The 27,316-nt window shown below is 27.4% G+C and overlaps 1 protein-coding gene across 1 annotated transcript in view; it reads left to right on the top strand.

Moving 5' to 3' along the window:
* LOC119677763 overlaps positions 1–26,143 on the top strand; it is a 30,550-nt gene extending 4,407 nt beyond the window's left edge. Inside the window, exons 2-13 of the mRNA XM_038089259.1 lie at positions 171–592; positions 11,762–11,812; positions 11,873–12,102; positions 13,579–13,685; positions 14,039–14,136; positions 14,216–14,542; positions 19,053–19,211; positions 23,227–23,277; positions 23,398–23,633; positions 24,630–24,736; positions 25,612–25,709; positions 25,854–26,143. Of these exons, the coding sequence (XP_037945187.1) occupies positions 309–592; positions 11,762–11,812; positions 11,873–12,102; positions 13,579–13,685; positions 14,039–14,136; positions 14,216–14,542; positions 19,053–19,211; positions 23,227–23,277; positions 23,398–23,633; positions 24,630–24,736; positions 25,612–25,709; positions 25,854–26,133 (2,028 nt within the window). The 5' untranslated portion in view covers positions 171–308 and the 3' untranslated portion in view covers positions 26,134–26,143. The remainder of the gene's footprint in view (positions 1–170; positions 593–11,761; positions 11,813–11,872; positions 12,103–13,578; positions 13,686–14,038; positions 14,137–14,215; positions 14,543–19,052; positions 19,212–23,226; positions 23,278–23,397; positions 23,634–24,629; positions 24,737–25,611; positions 25,710–25,853) is intronic.
* Positions 26,144–27,316: the final 1,173 nt, after the last annotated feature.

The following is a 27,316-nucleotide window of genomic DNA, read 5'->3' as shown; positions in this document are numbered from 1 at the left end:
TAAGTGTTCATAAAGTTGTAAATATTGTGTATTGCGCTCAGCTCATTCTAGTTTGTTTGGATTTTTGATTAAATGATTTTATTTATAAGAACGAAACTGAATTGTTTAAAAATTTGTTTTTCTTCTGCAATATTCGCTTAGCTTGTTAATAATATATTTCTTTTTAGTAGTTTGCTGACTGTTAACACGGCAAAACGTGCTCCGCGGAATTGGCACAAGCATTGGACAAAAAATTTTAAATAAAAAATATTAACCATAAAAAAAATTATTACATAAATAAAAACAAAAGCTAATTAAATAAAGAGATAATGTGCAAAAAAATAATTTTAACAATTTTATTAATAAATTTTCTGACAGTCTGCAATGTAAGTGCTTTCCCGAATAATTTATCGAAAGGTAAGGCGCGTGATATCAATGATGATTTGGAAGTTAATCCTGATGGAGAGAATCCAATGCCCATCATTGGCATATTGACACAAGAAGTGAGCAACTTAATTCTACGTAAATATCCGGGTCAAAATTATTCGAGTTACATTGCAGCTTCTTATGTGAAATTTGTGGAAGGTGCCGGAGGCCGCGTTGTGCCGATTTGGTGAGTATCTGGTTTCGCAGATAAAATGCGATTGCTAATTAGTAGAATATTTATTATAAATGAATTTTTTATAATTAATTTTGTTTATTAATAAATTTAAAATCGAAATTTTTAATGTTTAACATGTCATTAATAATCAATAAAAATTATATTGGAAAGTTCTTGAGTATATGAGTGGAATGTATTTTTACAAAACAAAATTTATTAATAAATTTTTTAATAGGAAAATAATAAAAAATAAATAATGTTTATTTTTAACATTTTTATTAAAAAAAAGTACATATTGTAATATACTCTTATGGACTAAAAACTAGTATAAGGTTTGAAGTTTTCGATTGAAACGCTTTTGAGATATGTTATTGACTTAATTTTTTTTTTATTGGAGTTGCCTTAACAGTCTAGTTGTATCTTTAAATTCTTTTTTTTTATTAGAAATATTTTTTGACGGAAAATTATGTTCATTACGATAATTTAAATTATATATCTTAAAAGAATATTTATATGTACAACACTTGTATTATGTTAAGTAAGTCATCCTAAATATGGAATAAAAACGATTAATATAAAACGTTTTATTAAGCAGAAGTTTTGTGGCCTATAAGATATAGCAAATTCTTAACGAGAGACATACTAACCTTCATTCCTTTAAATAAGAAGTTTCGTACGATTTTAACCATTTGCTAAAAATATGTTATTCAATCTCCACTGTACTAGGAGTGCAGAGCCCTAAAAGGAGTGAAATTTAACGATTAAAAATATAAAAAATTATTAATTAATTTAATTATTCTACAGCTGATTTATGATTTCATACTAATATAACAAGTGAATTTATTAATGAGCAAGTGAACTTAATTAATTAAAACTAATAAAAAATTTTGTTGTTGTAATTTCACTTCTATTCTATTAAATCTCTCTATTGAAAACAGTAGTTTATATTAAGAGTTTAAGTTTTTTTTTTGAAAATGAATTAAAATTATTTTATAACTTTTTCGGAAATTTTAAATTCAAACCCTACAGACTGATTGTTTGAACAAATCATTTAATATAAATATTTTCAAAAAAGATAATTGCTGATAGATGTTTGAAAGTATTTAGATAGAATAGAACAATGAATGGAATAGAACAAAATGAATATGAATAGAACAAAATTGTGTTTACATATAATAAATGCTGTTAAGTAGCTGTCATGAATCCTTTCCTAAAATTTTGCAGTTCTATCCATTATCTTCAGATTTGAATCGAGGCATGAAATACAAACCCCCTAAGTTTCTTATCCTATATATTAATAATACTTCTCCTATTGCATTCTACAATGGTTATCCATAATATCAATAATTTAGTCATAATATTTTTATTATGTCTATCATAATAGGAATTTATGTTCATAAAAAATTGTGGAATCGTAAAAATAGTTTTTATGTGAGCTAACATTTCTTATAATACTTAACCTTCAACTTTCACACTTGTCATTGCTCAATGCATATAATTGATTTATTATCATTTATTATTTCAAACTGATTGTAACGTTCAATTAAATTAAAATATATTACATACCCAATAGATAATAGTTCGTTTTTTTTCTTTGAAAAATATAGAATCATTGTTTCTTTTTAATAATTTTATCAGTTACTATTGGAAGCCTTTGTTATAAAAAAAACACATAAATATTATCAATCCTAATAAAAAGTGCAAAATTAATCGTATTCATTCAATATATTTTAAATAATTACTTTAGTGTTATAATTTTTTTTAATTCTATGTTGTTAGAAATATTGTTAGTTATTCTCTACATATAGATTTTTAGTTCTTTAGACTGATTTATTTTCACAATTTTTTTCAAAACAAAATTTAATAGACTTTGTGTAATATAAGCCTTGCCTAATGCTAGTAGAGTAGTTGATACTAGAGATAGATGAGATGGCTTCCTCCATTTTAGACTTATCTTCCACTTGCTTCGATCAGTAAGGTTGAAGTTTTGACGCTATATAGGCTTTTCAAGTTAGACTTTGGAGATTTCTATATTTAAGCGAAAACTGATTTAATACTGACTCAATATCAATACTTCAATCAGTAAGTTTCAATATTCACATATAGATTATATGTGACCCAATATATAATCGGTTTGTATATATTGACAGAGGCCCTATGCTCCACTGGGAGATGAGAATGACAGAAGAAGATATTAAAGGATATAATACCATCTAGTGACAAAAATCGAAAAGATTTTTTTCAGTTTCATTTAATACTTTCCCAATTCTAATTAAAATTTTTCTTTTTTTTCTTTGATGTGTATAATCTATTTGAGTTTAGTATTTAAAGTTTAGAAGTTTAGTCCTAGTAGTTTATAATAAATCCCAACAAACATTTATTATCATTTAAATATCATCAGTTTTGATTTCTTAACCATTTGTGGAGCATCATTTGTATTTGACAAAGATCGTTTCCATATAATATTATCATAGGTGATCCATTTCTGTTCTCCTATTTTTATACGATTACAAAAAAGTTTGATTTCATTAGGTTTTTACATATACTTGTTAATGGATATTCGACTGATTTCTCTTTGTTTATTAAAAATTAAAATGATGAAAGAAAGAATGGTGGTTGATCTTTTAAGAATCAACCATGCTTCTACTAAAAAACAGTGATGCCTGTGAGGTTTACATATCTGTTTATAATGAGTTTCTCCAAAGGTTATGTAGCAATACGACAGCTGAATAAAAATTGGACTACTTGTGGACTAATATTCGTGCTTATATACTATTTAAATTATTCGAATAGTTCGAACTGTTCCGGTCTTAAATTTATATTTATAACATATAAACTAATGATCATAGTTGAAGACTATTAAATATTCAAAACCAATTTTAATTAATATATAGTGTTAAATCAAGTTTTTTTAAAGAAAAATTTTATTTAATTGAACTTCGTGTTATAATAATTTCCGCATAGTACCTACACGTGCTGTGCATTAAACATATTTATATATATATTCGTACATGTAATACCTATATTCTCAATTGATATACGAGGGTAGTTTAATCATTTAGTTACTTTTTATATAAAACATATTTTTTTCACAATAACCTGTTTTATTTTTCAACATAGTCTCCTCTTAGCTGAGTATATCACAACAAGATAAGCTATATATATCAGTCCAGCGTTTTCAAATAGTTTTATTTCTGTCAAAAAATAGGTTTCTTCGTGGTCCAGTTTTTATACAATATAATAAGTGATTCATTTCTGATCACGTGTTTCTTAAAGATTGCAAAATAGGTTGATTTGGTTTCATTTTTATACTTTATTTGACTCAAGTCTTTGATTTCTATTGTCGGTGAATATAAACTACTACATATGACGCAACTTACTTAATTTTTTACAATGGTTGAATAATATATAGTAATTGAGCACTTTTGTCTTTACTAAATGCAATGAAGTTCAAAAAGTCACTGAATTATCATACTTTCCCAGTTCTATATTCTATATATATTACCCGAGCTTATATAGCTATGTCATCTACAGAATTTTTTGATAATAAAATAGTGGAAGTTAATTACTGAAAAAAGATTTGAAAAAGTTTTGCTTACAGTTTCAATTTTATAGAAAACTTTATAATGCACTGCTATCATAATTAACGTTAAAGTGAATATTTTACTTAATATGAATTATTGTATAGAGAGGGGTTTTGAATAGAGATAGATAGATACAATAGAGGTTCAACCCAAGGTACCTGCAGTCTGAAAAAATTATTTACGAATGATTAAATACAAGCATTATCTCAAAGACCACTAATGATGGATATTAGGCAATACTTGAAACAGCTGTATGGCCAGACAAAAATTCAGTTAATTAAAATAATTAAAAAAATTTTTGTTGTCGTAGTTCACAAGTGTTCGAAACCTCTCTAGTAAACTTCATAGTAATAGCTTGTAGTAGAAATGGCAAGCCTCCATTCTTAAGTTAGTTTCAAACTATTCATTCATGCTATTTCCGTGTCATGTAAAAAATATCAGATATTATCAGTTGAAATTATTGTCTCCTATACTTTATACAATATTTAAAAAAATCCCCTGCAATATTAGTTAATATATTTTTATATATATGTATATTTTTTTATAGTTGATAAGTTAAAACTGCATTCCTAATCGCGAGTTAATCACTGTCATTTTTCATTTATCGACAGCATAAATAAAATATTTAAATTATTATTCAGAAAACTGTTAAATATTGAAGAAAGGTTTTTTACATCTAAAGAAATACCTTTTCTTAATTACAGATCAACTACATTTATGGTGACTCATTCAGTATTATAATTAATCTTAGGGTTTACGCTAGGTCAACGATCTCAGTAAGTTGGGATTTACTTACGTCGAATAGTCTACTGTGATAATATTAGTATTAATGACATATTAATAAATAACAATATTTAAAAATTTATATTCAGATATCAACAAATCTAAATAGCACACATTGAATGTCTGTAATGTTAATCTGTAATTGTGGTGTTCGGAAATAGTTTATAGATGCAAAAACTATTTATAAATATTATTTGTAATGTATTCACCTACAAATGCGCAAAACGTGTGCATGGGTGAGAGTTGGATAACCGAGCTAACCCATAGACCTGATAGATCCGTAGCGATACCAGATTACAGTTCTTCAAGAAAATGGCGATACAGATTATTTGTATCATTAATGAATTTTAAGAGATAGTTCAAGCCAATACAGAGACGAAGTTCCACCCTTCAAAATTAGTTGCATAAACCAAATTTAATCGAGTTCTTGTGAGAGTTAGACAGAAAAACAGAGACGATGTTTAAAATCACCTTCCTTGTATGTCTACATTCCTCACTGCTGGTGATGTTTAGTACAGGCGGAAGACAATGCCACATAACGCTCAGTTAAGAATTCTAAGAATAAATAAGAAATATATTAATATAAAGGTCAAATTTATAACTTATTTTTAAATTGGTACAATGGATATATCTATAAAAACTTGATTTATATAAATAAGTCAATTAAAAGAATAGCACTACCGCTCTTAGCGTTATTCAGACAGTCTATTTAAAATAGACTGCCTATTTTTAGTTTTTTTAAATATTAAATATTTAAGTCAATTAAAAGAATAGCACTACCGCTTTTAGCGTTGTGGTACCTAATATAACGCCATGCGTATTTAGATAGTCTATTTAAAATGGACTACCTATTTTTAGTTTTTTTAAATATTAAATATTTAAGTCAATTAAAAGAATAGCACTACCGCTCTTAGCGTTGTGGTACCTAATATAACGCCATGCTTATTTAGATAGTCTATTTAAAATAGACTGCTTATTTTTAGTTTTTTTAATTATTAAATATTTAACTTAAACATTAAAACTTGGTTTTAAAATTTTTTGCCAAAACATCCAAGCATTTAATAGGAATATATTTATAGAAATAATTCAGATGTAACCTTTTAATTAATAGTTCACAAAAGATCAAATTAGTTCAGATCATGCAACAACTTTTTCTTAATTTGCGGTTAGGTGTAATTTTATCACCTTTTAGATCAAAGTTAATGATAAATGTACGTATTTCCTATAATGAAAAGTTAGGTACTTAGTGATTAATCCATACTAAACTTAATATAAAGCAATTATTTTAATTGAGTATAATTATTTCACTATTTCGCTCGAAAAGATCTGTTACCAAACAATTTTAGTCAAATTATTCTGACTTATCATGGAAGTGTATGGCACGAGACTGGAGCAGTTTCAATTCCATCAAATACTCAACATAACTTTGCAGTGAATCCAGGCTTGAAAGTTGTTTGTGTATTGTCACTGACCTTTGACCATAATATATATACACCAGAAGATGATCGTGACTTTTCTGTCTGTGCATTTGTAATAACACGAATGATCATTCCAATATAATACCTACCATAAAGAAAATGATTTTTCTTTGAAAGTCTTATATTTAGTTTGTTTATGTGGTAACTTGAGTTTAATTAGCGGATTTGTATTATCTTCGTATGAACTGTTCATCTCGTTGTCTAAATTGATATTAATAACATGATATTAATAACAGCTATCTTCTCATAATTAATGACAAGTAGTTTACCAAGAGTAGGTACCCTTGCCTCCAAAGAGCAGACATATGCAGAGAAAATGAGAGTTTCTATTTTCTCGTTTTGTTGCAACTGTGATAATAAATATTGTGACTCATTCCTATTCTACCCAACCGATCTCCAATAAGTCAGATGCCAGCAAGTACTGCTGTCTGTCTAGAGAATTCTCTTATTTTCTATTTATCACTGTTTGCTTGAGGTTGAAATTTAGCTGCTGTTCAAATCAATCTGGTTTAAACAGTTCGTTTAACCACATTAATAGGAGTAAGCATTAGTTCTGCGGAGTTTTTTGCATGATAGATTTTTTCCTAGAGAATTCATCACCTACTTAGTATCTTTCTATATTTTCAATTTGAAGATTTTAATAGCTCGCTTAACCACATTAATGGGAGTGAGCGTCAGTTCTGTAAGTCTTTTTTTGTATGACAGATTTCTTCCTAAAGAAATCATTACCTATATTGTATCCTTCTAAGTTACGATAACTCGGGACTCAGATCGGAGAAATGTTATGTTGCTAACCTAAAATTCTATAATACCAACTGTGTTTCAGAACTGCTTTTGTAATTTTTCGCTTATAATCTAATATATTTCTTTTCTTTTAAAACTTTTTTTCTTTTCATTTTTAGAATTTATTTTTAACAGATGAGTAGCTGATGATTTCGTATTTAGTTCGTTGAATACTGAAAAGAATATTCGTAAAAGCAAATATATTCGCAAATACTAATAAAGGAAAGAGCTTGTCAAATTTTTGTAAGAAATTAATAAAAGAATTCTAGCATAAAGAATCCTATTGATCTGATTCTGTCAATATTTTTTATTCTTTTCTTTTATGATTGCTGTACATATATGAATATATTCAATGAGCGGCTCAGTTCCTTTATTGAACTTAGAGTTAATATTCCTGCTCCGAAAGTTCAAACACTTTCTACTATATTTCAGATCTATTTACATTACATATAATAAATTTATTTAATTCAATGTTTTCATATGAATATTGAATTAGTTTTAAAATCCTCCTTAAATGGATCTAATTATACGTCGGGTTGTTGCTGTATTAAACTTACTATTCTTGCTGACTACTGACTTCAAAGATTTCCATCAAATATCTTAAATTTTTTTTGTTAAAAAAGGTTATAAAAATTCATCATCAACAATATATTGCTTCTTAATATTTATTAATTAAAATGCTATAATTTTTTTAAATATCACTTAATTTAAAATTTATAATCTTTAAATTATTTGTTTAAGGTGAACTTTGTGATTCCCCCTGTTAAGATTTTGTATTCATGATTTTTATAAATTTTTACAAACTAATTGTTTACTTATTTTTTACATATTTAAATAAAAAATAAAAAAATATAAGATAAACCGAGACAAGAACTGTATTTATCTAATCTTTTTTATAAATATGACGATTTGTTGCTATCTAAATTATCAGGTGTCAGTACTTGACCAGTTTAACAAATTCTTAATATGAATTTACGTATTTCTTGAAATATAGTGTATTTAAGTTTAAAATATTTCCATTAGTACAGGTTTAAAAATTTATTTATGTATTTTAAAAATTATGCTGACTCATGAAAACAGTATTTTGTACATGTTTTATAGCAAATATTTTATAGCAAAAAGTACTATATAGAGTGTAGTATGGAAAAAATGTAAAATAAAAATTACACTGCAATATATGACTGCTTATGCTTTTCTAACTTGCATGTGATAAATTAGTATATTTGATATCTTATAGTACTGGTTCATGTACTGTCGACTGAACACAGATATCAATATTATTATCATATAAGAGCTAATATAAATGTGCCTAGATTTTTATATATAATCGATTGTACCAGTAGTGTTTGTCATTAGATTTTTTCATTTAGATTTTTTCTTTATTAATAATCACAAGTAATTAATTTCTAACTAAACTTTTATTAATTATCTGTTTTAAAAAAACAAATTTTAGATGTTCTATTTAGTCAGCTGTAGATATATAATATGTCTTGGTAATGCAGATGAAAAATGAAAATTTTTTTTGCGTTCTTTTCAAACGCCATCAACATTTTATTTCGTCAGCATTATTTCATTTTAACCATCAAGAAATCACTTTAACCGCAACAAAAAAAAAACTGGAAAAATCGAAAAAAAATATTCAAATGTCGATAAAAATGGGTTAAATTCAAAAAATTTTCAAAATCAAATATTGAAAATGTCATCCTTGCTAAGTAGACTTTCTTTGATTTTCTTTTTAGTCTACTTTTATCGTCATAGATAGCCTAAACCAGGCTCTCACGTATATAAAGTTTTTGTCTATGCAGATAGATTAGTAATAGTGGTTACAGATAAAGATGATCAAGTTGTGTGCACCTTACATAGACCGCATAATTAAAGTTTTAAAACTGTTGTATCAGATAGGGATTGTTACTAAGATTGGTTTTCTAAGGTTGGTTTTTTTCGCATAGTTCAAAAAACCATTAGCTTTTTGGCTATGAAAACGAGTTTGTAGAGTTTGTGGGCTTTGTTATATACGGTTGAGCAGATATACCTCCAGACGATTGTACCGACAATACCATTATTGATTGTACCGACAATAAAGAACAAAAACTTTAAAAACAATCACTATTATTCATTTAGAAAAGTTGTATTAGGTATATTGCCACTAAGTTTTATGTTGCAGGTATTTGCATCCATCAGCATATATAGCCTTTATCATATTTGTCTACTGGACAAAAAGACATAAAGTGTTAGACACCTATTCATATTGGTTAAATTAAAACAATTCTAATACTTTGATATGTCTGTATATTATATGAACCAAAAAACACATGACCAACAGAAAGCGTAGTTCTATTATACCAGACAACACAATCAACGATATTGTCTGGTTTACAGATAGCTCCAATATTGAACAGAGGTCGAGCTAGAAAACCCACAGTTCCAATGTCCTTTTTTTTATAATGTAGATAAAATATTTTCCACAAAGAATTGATTCACGAAACGGAGTGTCAAACATTGATGTGGTTTAATGATTAATATCTATCTGAGGTGAAAGAAATTCCTTCATAAGTGTAGATACGAGAACTTACAATAATTCATCAATAGACGCCTTATCGCGTCTACCACATACTACACAATGCTTTTTTATAGGTAGCAGTTACCAATAGCAATTTGACTAAGAATGTCAAGGTGCATTTGATTCTTATGAAACACTTGCACTTTTTTGTGTCTTAAAACATTTATGGATTTATTTATACTATATTAAGTGATATCACTAATTTTTAATCGGATTCTAATTTAATCATGTATATCAGTGATTGAAAACTGATGTCACATCACACAAATGCATTTTCTTCTATAACTTTTGACTCGCAGTTTGGACAGTAATCATTAGACGAAGTTATATCTAGTTTCTATAATAAATATAACACCACTCAAAAAGCTACTAATTAATCTGTTAAATAACATCAAATTTTTATTAACTAATTTTTGGCAAATCACCACCCGAATACCCCTGCGTCTGTGCACGTGATGTTTATGGGATTTTTATTCTTATCCTTAAATCCTTTAAATTTTACTATTCGATATTGTTGGTGGACTGATGGACTTCTGATATGATTATAATATCAGAGTGTCTACTCTAATGACACTCGGAATAGTCTCATAATTAATGATTTATTTGACTGAGACTGTTCCACATGTAACATTGTTAGATAAGATACAAGTTGTTAAAACAACTTTCTTGTTTTTCTTAATTGGGTGATTTACCGACGGTGGATTCCTTTTTGTGAAAGTATTTTAAATTATTCGTACCAGTTAATAATAATAACAGTGTTATAAGCAACCTTGAGATTCGGGCTTACATATTCAAAAAAAATTGTGTTGAATTGGGGTTTTAGTATGGAATACCTAGGCCGTTTAGTGAAGGTCAACTGACCGACTATGGTATTTAGTCATTAATGTCAATAAATTATCTATAAATTAAAAAAGTATTTGATTTATTTGCTATAATTGTGTAAGTTTTTTTTTCAGTTCTACATTACTTAAAAGAACACCTTAAAAATATTTATTTAGAATATTTTATTTTAGAATATCATTTTAGAACATTATTATTGTAGAGGTTAATTAAAAAAAATGTGACAGAATTAATTCCATTATTCTAACCTTAATCTAAATCTAAATTCTTTCTGGTCATTGGTGTACAGAAACAAACGCAGAGAAACTGCGCATTCCCCATAATCCTCACTGCAGAAGTTGTGCAAACCCGCAGAAAAAAGAAACCATAATACATTTACTTTGTCAATGCTCGTCTTTGGTGTCCAGAAGATATAGGTTCTTAGGATGATACTTCTTAGATAGTTTATCAGTCTGTTTATTGGTGAACACGAAAGGTCTATTAAATTATCTAAATTCGGCGGGATGGATTTAGTCTCTACTCTTCTATACTAGGGTTCTTGCGAGCAATGTGGTAGCAAAACGGCGCAAAATCGCTAAAGTTATCTAATGAAAGTTATCTAATGGTCTGACACTGCAACCAACCAACCAACCATTCTAAAACTATACTAGTATAAATGTATGGCATATATGAATAATATATTTAATTAAATATATTTTTATATATGACTTCTTAATTAGTGCATTCTATAAATAATTGCTTCTATTGATAAAATATAGTGTTAATATTTTCAGACCAGTAATCGTCAATGAATTATTGCTTGGAATGGCATAGTTCCTTATCAAAAATTTGATGACAAAAATAGTGAAACAAGTTGAAGTGCACGTTAATAGTTAAGATCGTGACAGATATTATTGTCAAAATTATTTATAAATTTTGTCAAGTTAAGCTAGACGCTATAATATATAGATGGAGATACATAGGTAAAATTATTTCGGTACCGTGCGTAAACGATAAGAAATTCACGTCACTGAAAAAAAGATTTGATCACAAATTTTTAAAATACTTTATATTTAGATTTTTTTATGTAGTAAAATAGTTCTCCAGATAAATGTTATAAATAACTGATACATAGCATAACACCAATTAATAATTATTATTTTTAATTTGACAGGATTGGTAAAGAACGTGATTACTATGAAGATATTATGTCTAAAATTAATGGGTGAGTACTAATAAATTTATATATTCTTCAATTTTAATTATCTATTCTTTTTAATTTAAGGGTCCTATTGCCCGGAGGTGCTACATATTTTAATAATAGTGATGGTTACTATGATGCTGGTCAACATATCTATAACATAGCAATTGAAATGAATAATAATGGCACTTATATGCCAATTTGGGGTACATGTTTGGGTTATGAACTTTTAGTATACTTATCAGCTAATGGTACTGATCCCAGAACTGGCTGCTCATCACAATCGCAAGCTCTGCCATTAGAGTTTAAGGATGGTAAGATTAAAATCTATACGTTGATATGAGTTTTATTTTTTTTTAAATTATTAGGAATAATAACTTCTTATTGGCTTTTATCAAAAATTTTATTCGTATTAACATATATCTCTCTCAAGAAACAGTTTAGATTTAATGACTTTTTTTGTAACCAAAATAGTCTCTTTATTTAATGTCTGATGCCATATATAACACGATTTTGATATGTTTTTCAAACTATTACTGTTGCTATATATGAGACCATTAATGATAGGTATTTGGCAATACTCGAAACAGCTGTATGGTCAGACAAAAATTCAAAGAATTAATAAACAAAAAATTTTGTTGTTGTAATTCACTATTGTTCAAAACACCTCACTATTAAAAAAATAGTTTGTATTAATAAATACGATTTCTTTCGTTAGAATTGGCTTTGAAAATAAAAGTTAATAAAAATTATAGTATTGTATTCGTCTAGTTTTAAATGAATAATAATACTAATAAATATTACTTATTAAAATTATTATTTTCTGTGGGGATTATTTTCACCAAAGTGAAACGCATGGATTTGAATTGTACTACAGACTAAATTTATTATAAACTTACAAAAGCTTACAAAGTAAATATTTTGTGTGATATAACTTACTTTGTGTAATATACACTATAAATTACAATAGTATAAACATATATATTAATTATATATATATATACAAAATTTTGTGTTCTTCCTTTTCGTTAAATCTCTCTTTCTTACTGTGACAAATTTATATAATGTCTATAAACGTCTACCGTCTCTTCCTAGCTTATTCCTAATACAACTTAAATAATCTTTTTACTATTCTTTATCTATTCGGTTTAATTAATTTTTTAATTTCAGCGTTTTTGCAAGTATATGTCTGGAGCTTTCCACTGCTATTTCTACTACTTTATTCATACCATGAGTACGTTCTAGGCACTTAGCCATGAACTTGAAGCATATTTCACCTGTCAATTTCACTTTTCATAACAAGCTTTAGTGCTTTTGACAGTCTTTGTTGCCATCTCTTTAGTTAACAACTTCATTGTTTATTCCCTCATGTTGTTTTTATTGTACCCGCTGGGACCTGCTTGTGAAGTCTGTTTAAGAGGTGTTTAACGTTAGCGACGAATGGCTCCTCCGCGACATAGACCCGACCGTTCTTGGAACCCTTATTCCCTCATTGAAGTGTTCAGTTATTTCTTTTGTCTCTTTCTCTTTAAATTCTCTGCATATCTAGTTGAAGGGGTTAGGTAATTTTTTTGGCATGTGTGATCAGTTATAAGTGTCCTGTTACTACCACCACAAGTTTTGTTACTTCGATCTTGACTGTGCCCAGTAGGATTTTTTTTTTGCTGCCCGTCGTAAGTTTCCAAAATAATAAGATATTTAATAAAACATTTATTTTTTTATAATTTTAATTTAAAAAAACTTTATATTAATATTTTATTCTATAAAAATTTATTCTATTTCGCTTTAAGGTTACCAAAATAGCCGCCTATTTAAGGAAGCAAGCACTGAAGTGATAAATATTTTTGAAAATTATCCCGTAACTGCTAATTTCCATATCTATTGCTTTACGCAGAAGGTAAGCATTATCTGTTATACCGTAATTCTAAATTTACTACAAATTTTAATTTGCGTGGGTTAAAAACTGTTTTATTTCATCAACAAACATAGACTTATCTAAGCAAAAGCATAATAAATGCGTTTTTATGCAATGATAATAATGTGATGACTGCAATCACATTTAGCAAATATATTTTGTAAGAAATTTTAATTGGTTACGTTGCGAGAAGTAGTCCCGACTTCATGATTAAATAATTGCATATTCACATGCAAGTCCCATGTGTGCCATAAAACCCTAAAATATGGGCCTTTCGGCCATTTTGTTGATGCCACCAAACCACTTGAATAATTTAATTTTGTACAACTTTTCAGACTTTTGCTGACATGAACCTGTTGGATGATTGGAATATTTTGAGTATAAATCATGATTGGAATGGAAGTGAATTCATCTCAACTGTGGAGCACAAAAAGTAAGTAAAACTATGCAGAATTTCACATTCCCCTGTGTAAGTCACTAAATTATTAAAATTTAATTTTTCTTTTGTGCAGATATCCTTTTTATGGTGTACAGTTTCATCCGGAGAAAAATCTTTACGAGTTTGTGCTGAATCGCAACATTACACACATCTCAAAGGCCATCACAACCTCGCAATATTTTGCTGATTTCTTTGTGATGGAGACGCGCAAAAATCACAACAGCTTCGCCAATAAAACCGAAGAAGCTAATGTACTCATCTACAATTACAGTCCGGAGTATACGGGAATGGTGGGCTCTGCATTTATCCAGCAGTATTTGTTCGCTGAGAGAAACGCTGCAGGATTTGGATTGCATTTATCCTTCAGTTTAATTTTACTAAATGTTCTTCTGTTCGTGAGGTTTTAAATTTTTTATGTTGTAAGGATTTTTAGCAAATTTGTTTTTATTCTAAACTTAAGACAGTGAAAGTTTTGCATTATTTTTTCACTTTTGCGTTATTGAATTTTTAATGCAGAAAATAAGTTCCTAAACTGAGATTTCATTTTGTATTTCATTATTTATTATTATAGTAATTTATTTATTATTCTGTTTGCTACTTTACTTAATTTATGTTAAAAATAAAAACTTAATTATATGTTCTTGCCCGTAATGAAAAAAAAGATGTGTAAAAGAAAACCAAAAATAATTTATTGTTCGACTGTTTAGAAATAAACTTATTTTATTTTTTGACATTAAAAATGTTTAGTCTAAATTTATCTAAAGAAATTTTTCCTCACATCATTTTAGTGCAGTTAGTTAGCACTTTTCCTTTATACTCTATTTTTAAGTTTTCCATTTTTCGTTGCTGTTAGCTTGATGTAAGACTAAATGCTAGTATATATATTCTAAGTTGAGCATTGTGTACTTGCTATATTGAAGTTAATATGTTTGCTACGTAATTGATATTCCTTTTTCTAAGTTATATGCAGTAGATAGTTGTAATGTATGACTAAATATATTCAGTAGACTGCCCTGATGGTTCGATGAATGTGTACTAGTCCCACACATACTACCAAGTTCAAATTTCACTGAGAATTAAACTAAAAGCAGACTTTATGCAAAAGAGAAGGATTTTGGGTTGCAGTGTTCATTTCTGAACTCCTTTTTTTTACTGACTTGATAGAACTATCATCAGACCAGTAGTCAGAAAGTAAATTATTTTAAAAAGTTGGACTTTAGAATAAAATCGGTAATTAAACTAATTTGTATCCCATTAAATAATTATGACGCATAAATTATGAATGAACGTATGTAAGAGCGTAGTCCTTAATTCCCCCTCATCCTTAGTTTTATTTTCAAATCTATAGATTTATTATTTTGATTTGCATTCAGCTAAATGGAGATATTGTTATTTTGATTTGCATTTATCTAAATTGAGATATTATGTCCTAAATGGAGGTAGTCATCTGGTAGGGAATAACTTTAGAATAACTTTCATCCATAGTATTATAACAAATCATTTTTTGTTTTGTAGCGGACTTTGAAGTGTACGGGTGCTACTCCAATCTAACCTAACCTTTTACCAAATTCAATCGAAACTGACTTGTGATTAATATATCGATGAAGAAATGGAGTATATGGAGTATACAAAACACTATATAATATTTTAATTGAGATTGCCAGTAAGAAAATTATACCGCAATATTTGATGATAAATTTTCAACATTATGAATCTATTGTGATCTGTAGGAAATTCTATATTAACAATTTGAAAGGCAAAGATGTCAAATAGTCTTAGAATGAAAGAAATATTTATTTATTCAGAAATATTGAAATTACTATACAGAAATATAGTAATTTATATTAATATATATTTTTTATTACTATATAAAATTATACATATATTTTATGTATAATTTTTCGATTTGTAGAACCTTATCAATAAAATCGTATAAACCAGATTAAACCGAAAATACAAATATACATAATTTAACTCTTATAAAGTATTGTAATTTTAAAAGAATTTTAAAACGAGTGTTTAAATGACACTATTAGAAATGAAGAAATAATTCGATGAAGTCGATATTTAGAGAAGTCATTTAGAATTCCTATGTGTTGCAAAGTGCTCTACTATTGATTTGCGACAATGATGTCATACTGAAAGTATCGATTGTTGTTCTACGTCATCAAAAATCATTTAGAATTTTTACGTCATAAAGTGTTACTATTGATTTACGACAATGACATCATACTGAAAGTATCGATTGTTGTTCTACGTCATCAAAGAACAGTTACTTCCCTTAATTAATTAATTACTTTTTAATACAATTTTTTCTATTTATTTTTATTTACTGTCTTCTAAAAAACAAATATAAAATAAACGAAAATGGTGTGATTTATGTTACAGACACATTTTCTACATATTGCATATCTGTAATAAAACTGAAAAAATTGAAAAGGAAAATCAGAAAATTACATAGAGAAGTTCTTAATAATGCTGAGATATTATTAAGTCATATATTGAAAATGTTTTCATTCCAAAATGGTCTTACTTAGTTCTGGATAATTTTTGTGTTTCACTGATATACAACTGAAAAAAAGCACTTCCAACGCAAAGTAATGTAAATCACATGAGTTATGAAGTAGGCCACTTCACTTCATGCACACATACAGTCAACTTAACTCAAAAATATACATTAAACTAGATAAAAATCAAAGTGCCAAGTCAACAGTTCTGAAAATAAATAATTACTAAATAATAAAGTTCATGGTGGCCCAGAGAATATTTAATATTGATCTATGAACTCGAATAGGTCAAACTAGACCAACAGAAGAAATTCAGAAACACAAATTTGATTGGATGGAGCACATTCCCAATAAAGCAAATAACAATATTGCTCGATAGGTACTGAGATGAAGTCGGTAATGTGCTACACACCCCGATGTACCAATCATGATTTTGAAGAGAACGGGGGAACGCAAATTCAAAATTATTCATTAAAACAACAGCGCTACCTATTCCCAATACGGAGTTAGTTAGATTTAATTTGATAATGGTGACGTGATTCTCACTAGGAAGATTTAATTACATATTGTAACTAACAACAAATCTATGTTTATGGTTTTTGTTTTGACATATCGCAGACGATGATTATTTTCTTTGTTCCCTTTCTTCGGTTGTATAATAATACTTGAGGTATTGTTTTCAGTACTGAATTAAGGACTACAGAACATAAGTGTTACGATTTCAAGACGTGTTTATTAAGAGAGGTTGCTCTTACTTAAGCAATCATCTTCATCATTTTATAGGTGCATAGGTACATGCATCTTGAAGAATGGTTATTGCTAATGCGTGTATTCATTTGAATTGATTGATTGAACACTTTAATCATTTTGAAAATATCTTTATTTTTTATTGCAAACAATCAAGTGAGAGGATAATAATAAAAAAAATTTTTAAATTTTAAAAATATAGTTTGTTAGTCACGTTCATTTTTGACCTGAACATGTATACATTTCAAATCCTATTGAATATCTGTCCATTAATTTAAAAATCTATTGATTTAGTAGTCTATATACAGTTTTTTGATTGCGAGTATCAAGTTTTGAAACTTTTGAAACTTGAACTGTGGACTCGTGTATAACACATAAAGCCGGAAATACGCTTAATTTAAGATTTATCAATTTTTTAGATTTAAAGTTTTGAAAGACTTTAAAAGTTTTTATAGACCTACCCTAGTTTTTTTGAAAAATTTGTCAATTTTTTTTGTTTATTCGTTAACGATAATTGCACTTGTGTGTTACTTTAAGTAGGAAAGCATAAATCGCAGCTATATAATCATAATTAACTGTTATAAATTGAAATTTTTATTAATTTAAAGTTCAATAAGATTGAAGTGAGATTCGTTGATATGTATTCAAATGTGAGTAAGTTTGTTTGATGAGTAAACAAATTTTATGTGAATTTTTTAATAATTGAAATGAGTATATCATCATCCGTGACTATACAGTCCATATAGGTTCTAAGCCCGTTTAACAACAGTCTTCCATTCCTCCCTTTTTTCTTTTGTTTTCCAATTTCTTATGTTAATTTCTTTAAAGTCTTACTGTACTGTCTTTTCATTGCTTTCTTGGTCGCCTCTTCTTTTGCTGGTTCCTACTTCGTTCTCATAAATCTTAATCGGTATTCTCATATCCAACATTAAATGGTTGTCAACAACTGTATTGCCCTCCAAAAATTCAATTAATTAAAATAATAGAAAAATAATTTTTGTTGTTGTAGTTTACTACTATTCGACAGCTCTCAGTTTGTTATTAATACTATAAACTTTATTTTTTGAAACCTCTCAATTTATTATTAATACTATAAACTTTATTTTTTGAAAACTCCCAATTTATTATTAATACTATAAACTTTTTATTAATACTATAAACTTTATTTTTTGAAACCTCTCAATTTATTATTAATACTATATACTCTATTTTTTAAAACCTCTCAATTCATTATTAATACTATATACTCTTTTGAGTGTATTATCTATATTTAGTGTTTCTTTTAAGAAGTTTAATATTTTAACTGAATATTGTATGGTTGTCTTCATATCATGCCGCTCTGATACGCGTACAATAAACTAGACAATTGAAACGGCACTGAGTCGAGATATTTTCTTCAATTTAAGAATGCAACCAATGTTTTATATTTCAGATAAAATATTTTGACACATAAAGGTTTATTGATTTCAATGATTACGAAAATTGTTTACATAAAAATTGTAAAATATTTTTTTATCAAATATTGCATTAAGAAAAATTTTTTTTTATATGAACAAAGAAAAAAGTTTAAAATACGAAAAGTTTTCATTCGCTCAGGCGATGTGCAAAAGTTTTTTGGTTGCACAGCCTTCTGAAATTCTAGCGAGTGCAGTTGTAAATGGCATCCACTTCATCGAACGACCTGCACATCGGAGTGCTCTGCATCGATGCAGCGCATATCTTAATAGACGCGTTCGGCGATAAAGTGAAAAGTTACATTCCCGCGTCGTATGTACAGTATTTGGAAGCCGCTGGTGCAAAAGTAGTGCCGATTTGGTAAAAATTATATAAAATAAAAATTCAAGAAAATATGTATATAAATACTTAACTTTATGCCAATGAAAAATAAAACGTTTCGGAATTTGTGCGCTTGCTTTAGAAAACTTGAAAGCTTTCTTAATTTGGACTTTTTGGAAGCTTTCATTTTTGTATAACAGTATTTTTAAAAATGATGTTAACATATGTATAATTTTGTATTAAAAAAATTCAGTTTTAAATTATTTATATATATAGTTTATTTTAAATTATATTTTATTAAAAATTATTGACAGATATATACTATAATAAATAATATTTATTAATAATTTAATATTTAATAATATTTAATAATATCTCTAACAATTATTTTTGTTATAATTTACGCGTATAACAGTTTTATATTGTGTTATAATTCTATTTAATATACTGTACACATAGTCGTTTGTGGTAATAAATTTTAAAATGTTCAGTTCAGTATTTTTGGCTTATTTTTATATTTAACTAATGAAGTGAATATTAAAAAAATATTTTAAATATAGTATATTATAAAGTCAAATTTAAAAAATTGTTTTTATGCAGAATTTTGAATAGTTTAAATTTTACAATTGTAGAAGTAGCTTTTAATAAAAGCAAAATCCCCAACTTTAAGTACTAATGAAAACATTCATATTTACGTGTGTTTGTTACATATGTCATATAATCGAATATACAATTTATTGGACTGTAAATGAAATCATTAGATATTTGAGCAGGCCTCATAGCTAGAAATTTATTTTGGTAGTGCTTTCAGACAAAGTAATTTTCTTTATTAATCTATCATGTCATGCAGAAATAATAATAGCTAAACATCCATATAAGTTCCATCGATTCCTTTTTTAGGTGCTTACGACAAACCGCCCACAGCTCTCCCTCACCTTCTTTTTTTTTTAACAATATAGAGTAGAAAGTATTTATCAATATTAATAGTATTCGAGACATAATATTCTAGTAAACTTTACACATAAAAAACCTTAACTTTTAAATCATTTATATATATATAAATATATATATATGTATTTGCGTAATTCGTGTGTGTTCTCTAATTTAAATATGGTTAAATGAATTAATCATTAATTTTACAAACAGTTTCTATTTAACAACACAGATTGTATGATACAATATAATACATTGTATATACATATGTAAATTTATTACTAATAACTTTCACAAGTGTAAAAAATATTCAGCACTTCGCGCTTAATCGAATATAAATTAAATAAAAATTATTATGTATTTGAAAATGTAATATAAATAAAATAAAAAATATAAAAATGCAATTATTCATTTGCTCATCACAAACAAAAACTAATCAGTTTACATAATTAAAACAGATATTTCTGTTGACTTTGTAGACTATCTCCAGTATTATAAAGTACACTACTATAACATAAAATAAGTATATAAAATAGACTATAATATCTGTTATACATAAACGAACTCTGTAATTTTTATTTGAAATTAACAAATGAAATAAGTATTTTTATTTATATATTTTATTTTTTATATATTTTATTTTTATTTTTTAATATCATATTAAACAATATTATATAAAAGATAAAATGTTCTATGGCAAAAAAAAACCTATACATTTTTTAGGTTAATAACAATGATTATAATGATTATGTTGTTGTGCCTTTCACACTCAAACGTAAACTAGACATAGGTCCCGTACGTTTAGGAAACACTAATATTTCTCTTTCCAGTGAAACAAAGTACCTAGGTGTTGTCCTAGATGGTAAACTCACTTGGAGTTCACACTTAAATAAAGTATATAACAAAGCATTAACGGCTTTATGGACAATACGGTCCTGTATAGGTAAAACTTGGGGCCTAAACCCAAAGATTATATTTTTGATATATCAGGCAGTAGTACGTCCTATCATGACATATGGTTGCCTGGTTTGGTGGCAAAAGGTCACACAGGCTGGATCTATTGCTGTTTGCATGAAGCTCCAGAGATTAGCGTGTCTCTTAATGACTGGTGCTATGAGGACAAGTCCAACTGCAGCACTTGAGGCTATACTTGGATTGACACCTCTGCACATACACATTCAATCTACGGCTGCGCTTAGTGCGCTTCGACTAAAACTCCACATGAACAAGAGTTGTCTTGACTGTGGTCATACAACAATATTAAAAATATTTGGAGCACATAAAATTCCTCAATGCGATGGAGACTATACAACAGAACTCCATCGTTTTGGCAAAAAATTTGAGGTACACCTACCATCACGTTCAACGTGGGAGAATGGAGGCCCACAGGTTGACCCAAAAAGTTTGGTTTGGTACACAGACGGATCAAAGATGGATGAAGGCACTGGCGCTGGTGTATTTGGACCCAACACCAGCATTTCGGAAGCAATGGGCACATGGCCGAGTGTCTTCCAAGCTGAAATCCACGCAATCAACTTATGCGTAAGATCCAATTTAATCAAAAAACCTTCTGGCTCGAAAATTGTTATTTACTCTGACAGCCAGGCTGCTCTTAAAGCTCTTTCTTCTTGGACTTTCAAATCAAAACAGGTCCTTGAGTGTTACGATCTTCTGCAATCACTTGCAGCTCGGAATAAGGTAAACCTTTACTGGGTTCCGGGCCACAGAGGAGTTTTGGGAAATGAAAAAGCTGATGAGCTTGCCAGAACTGCATCAAAAACTGCTTTTATAGGCCCTCAACCCTTTTGTGGAATAAACTGGGCTAGTACAAAACAGATTATCAAGGAAATGGAAAATCATATGCGGCTAGAGTACTGGGTAAACTTTCCAGGACTCAGGCAAAGCAAAGCACTGATAACACCTTACTCCTACAAAAACATTCTGAAATTCTCAAAATGTAATTTAAGGATGATAACGGGTTTCATTACAGGTCATTATGGTCTGAAATATCACCTTCATAAACTACAATTATCTGCTAACTCGGAATGCAGATTATGCCTCGAAGATGAGGAAACAACCATGCACATTCTTTGTGACTGTCCAGCTTTAATAACGCACAGAAGAAACCTGTTTCATAAGGAATTTCTGTCACCAGAACAGATTAAGAATTCTTCTCTAGATTTAGTTCTAGACTTTATTCACAAAGCTTTAAGGGGCTTTGTTTAATCAATAGTGAAACTGGTACAATAGGTCTCTTCTGGCCGCAGTACCGGCTGTTGGGCAATTTTCACGAATACCTTTTATTATTATTATGATTATAATAAAAAAAATATTTTAATTAATTTTTATATGTAAATTTTTATATATAAATTTTAGATGTTATATGTTAGTCATTTTTGATATCTTCAAAGCGATAATAGATGTCTAAAGCATACGAGTAGTTTTTTGGAAAAAGATTTAAAATTTTTATTTTAAAAGTACGAAAATAAAATAAAAATAAAATTATATAAATTAATAGAATAATATAAAATAAAATAAAAATAAAAACTGAAAATACCAGTATTATATACAGTACATATAAGACAGGGCAATCCGCTGTGAATTGAGCAGTCCAGAATATTTAAATTAAACGATATGTATGCTATATATGTAAGCATATTTCATATCAGTAACTCTGTTCATAGCTTACATAAAAACCTCAGTGCGATCTTTGAAGTAGTTAAATTATTGATATTATCCCTAAAAACAATTAGATAATAATAAGACCCCACTCTTTAAATGACTTTTCCCTATTGAATTAATAAATACTTCATCAAAAGCGCTTTATGGCTGATCTAATAATCCTCTAGGAATCACAGATAAGCTACACTAAAATTGTACATACACTTATATATTGCTTCTAATGGATATTATATTAAAAAATTTTAAATATAAAATCACTTTTCATTTATTTTTTCCGTCCTCTTTTTGATTGGAAAGTATTTCTATTATTAAAAGTAATGCACGCCATCGATATGGTCGAACCCATTTGTTTATATTTTATTACTTCAGCCATTTATAACGTCTTTTTATTGTCAATATAATACAATAATTTTTAAAGTATGTTTTTCTTTTTATTTAGGATAAACAAGGAACAATCATACTACATTGATATTATGTGTAAAATAAATGGGTAAGTATAATAATACAGAACTCAGGAAATAATCATAGGTTCTGTAAAAATGGATGCTTAATAGACACCTTTTTTTGAATCCGTCATACATTATTCTACTACGTCATTTTTTTGCTCTAGAATACTCTTACCTGGAGGTGCTGTACTTTTTGAGAAACATGAAAAATATAAAAACGATTGCATTGAGAGTGCAAAATTAATTTTTGAGATAGCACGGAAACAAATGGATCTTCCAATATTTTGTATTTGCTTAGGATTTCAATTAATGTTCCTACACTCAACCACTGGTGATGACACTAATACAAGACAGAATTGTGCTAAAGTAAATGGTTCCATGAATATTATTTTTGAAGAAGGTAAAATTAAACAAATTATATTATTTAAAATATATTCTCAAATATATATAATATTTAATTCATTCAAAAAAAAAATTATTGTCATAGGATATAAAATTTTTAATTTTAAATATGTACTATATATTTTATAAAGATTTTATTATTTTTATATTGCTATATAAATTAACTTGTTTTTTTAATTATATATAAATATATTATATATAACATATATAATTAAACTATGAAATAAATTCACTATAGTTTAGTTACTTGAGATATATGAGGCCAATTATTGTATACGTAATACTCGCTACTTATTGTTAGTCTAATCCAGGGCTGTCTAAAACACGGCCCACGGGCTTCATGCGAGCCGCGACATGTTTCTAGTCTAACAGGATTAGACAAATTTTTCTTTGTTATATTTTTGTAGCATCACATTAATTACTTTTTGTGGCATCCTAAATAAATGAATTAAAATTTTATTAAAATACTTTATTACATTACACGTTAATTAATTTAATTGGCAAAGATTTTAGTATATATTTCTTTGTATAACATCTAATATTAATACTGCTGATAGTGATAGAATTGTAAAAGATAATGAAGACTTAATAAAACTAAAATTTATCATTATCGTCTTATTTTTATTGTTCTCCGCAAATATTATGAACGTATGTATTTATTTCTGCGGGCTTCCAACCTATTTAGGGATTTCTATTGGCCCACGTTCTTATCTGGTCTGGACAGCCCTGGTCTATTCAATGTAAAATATTAATTGGCGCTAGATGGTACGCATAGCTTTGTTAATAAAAACTTCACAACTTTAAGCCTCGATATGTTGAAAATAAATAAAATAGATTTAGATCGTAGTGGAAATAGTTGACTTTATTCAAAACTCAAGGACAATTCGACGTGCTAGGGAAATCGGAAAAAGATCTGAAATATAGTTGAAAAATAATTAACAATCAATTATTTCTTCATCGCTTATTATTTAAAACTTTCTTAATTTTTTTCTAGATTTTCGTAACTCTAAATTATTTTCCAAATTGAGTCAGGAACTGGAGAGCCAAGTACAAAAAGAACGATGTGCACATCATCATCACCAGTTCTGTGTCACTAAAGAGGTAAAATAATTTTGTTGAAATTACTTAAATAATATTAAGTATTGTAACAAAATTTTAAGGAAAAAAATTAATAAATTATTAATAATATAATTTTATAAAGCATTTATTTAACTATTAGAACGAATATTGTGCTTATTGTAAATTTACAAATGAATAATTAAAATCCCTTATTTATAAATGAAAAAACATTAAGAGGTTTATGCAAAAGCGGAAGAAATACCTAGGAGGGTATTTCATGGATCATAAAGATCCAAGACTAGAAAAGAAAGGCTCTATACTGTCTTTCATTGAAGAAATCGGACTTGGAGAAACACTCTAATTCGGCTAAGGGGCATAATAGATCTTTTAGGTCGCAGTACACGACCTAGAAAAGAGGTTGAATAAAATGAATAAACGTTTAATTTAGTATAAAAAAAAAATAATTTGAGTTTTATATAATTTAATTTTTATTTAGTTTTAATTAAACATTTAGTTGATACCAGATTTATATTATATACTTCTGTCTTTTAAAATAAATTCATATTTATTTTATTTACATATTAAAGTCATATTTAAATCACTTTGTATATGTTTATTTTGTTTCTTGTTTTATTTTGTGTTTTTATTTTTGTTATATTATATTCAGATATTTTACTTTATTTTAAGTATATAATAATTGAGTTATATCTTTATTTACTTTGGATATGTAGTCGTCTGGTAGAGTACCAATATATCACATATATATTTTATTGGTTTAAATATTATATTTCAGATATATTTTATACTAAAATACATATTAGTTAATATATATATATTTAATTTATTAAAACTGTATATATTATTTAAGAATATTAAATTAGGCAATGTTTCTCCTATTATTCTTTTAATTTCTATAGATTTTAAAAACATATAATATAGATGATCAATGGAAAGTTTTAGCAACTCAACGAAATATAGATGAAACTGACTTTATAACAATTGCTGAGCATAAACAGTACGTAAATCATGTTTTAGATTATTTATATATAAATAAAATTAATAATTAGTTATTGATTTATATATCTTTTTTATATATTTTTTTAAGATAGTAACAAATTGTTTTTTTTTTTTCATTATTTTATTTACGTAACTCTTAAAGTTTTCCCTTTTTTGGCTGTCAATTTCATCCAGAACGTGCAGTTTTCGAAGATGTTTTCAAAGATGATTCTATGCATTCCGAAACATCTATAAAATTTGCTGAATATTTAATAAATTTTTTTATAACAGAGTGCGGAAAGAATAGTAATCGTTTTTTAAGTTCAAAAGAAAAGGAATTATGCTGTATTCAAAACTTCAAAGTGACTGACACAAAAGATTTGGGAGGACGCTGGAAGGAGTGTTATATATTTGAAGAAAATATAAATTACTCAAATTCGTGATAATTTTATTATTTTTAGCAGTTTTTTACCTTAGTTTTGTTAAAAATAATATATATTTGTTATCATATATACAATGTTTATAAGTTATTTAAATTATAATATATATGTGTTTTTATAACCACGAAAAATTTTCTTTTTATTGCCCCTATAAATATGCAAAAGAATTTGTTAATTGTTGATGTGTTCCTTAATATAAAGATATTTTTATGGAAGAGGCAATAAAACTGTGTAAAGTAGGTTCTATGCTATTTATTATTGACGGGCTTAGAAACTTACTCTAAGCCCAGAAGAAGCAGAAGAGACCCTTCGGTCGCAGTGCCACATTCCTTAACAATAATAATAATATAAAGATATGTACTGCAAAAATTATTACATGTGGAGGAGAAAGAGTAAGAAGATGATGGTGAAGAGGAGGAAGGGAATGAGGACAATAAGAAATTTTAATAAAATAAAGAGACAATATTACTAAGTTGTTCCAATTTGATGAGACTCTTAGTACTATATACAATAATAATTATCAATAATATAATAAAAGAAGTGTGACTTTAATTCACAGTCTTTCTTATATATATTTTACTAGAAAATAATCCCAATTTATACTTTTTATACTCATTTATACTCATCTTTAAATTTTTTTTTGGTTAAAGAAATAATTTTTATCAATTGCTAATTGTTCATATCATGATTACCTGTTGATTGCGATTCTTTATGATGTTACTGCCAATAAAATAAATTATCTTTAAGTTAAGTAAATTTCCGTCCATAACTCAGTTGAAACAATTGCAACATTAAGTCAACGAATAATTTAAGTTGCCCACAACAACAACAATTGTAACAACTGTAATGGCTGAAATATACAAATCAAGCGCTCATCATTTTAATCAAATATCTCTTATTTGTCAGATACATTTCTTTACCGTATCATATAAAAGTATTTTTCCACTGTTTCTTTGAGTTTTTGAATTAATTTGTATTTCATTTGAATGCGCTACAAAGAAAATTCTGACCTTTGGTTAGTGAGATGAGATACATCACATATTGTATATATTATTAACTATGATTTAAAACAAGAAAATACTTTTTCTACGTATCTAAATATGGTAGGAAGGGTTCTTGATAAATGACTATAGTTAATATAATATATTAATTCTAAAATTTATGTATTAAAATTTGTTTATTGATT

The sequence above is a fragment of the Teleopsis dalmanni genome, chromosome 1 (assembly GCF_002237135.1).
Source record: "Teleopsis dalmanni isolate 2A chromosome 1, ASM223713v2, whole genome shotgun sequence".
Taxonomy (NCBI): Eukaryota; Metazoa; Arthropoda; class Insecta; order Diptera; family Diopsidae; genus Teleopsis; species Teleopsis dalmanni.
This window is presented reverse-complemented; position numbering and strand designations above follow the sequence as displayed.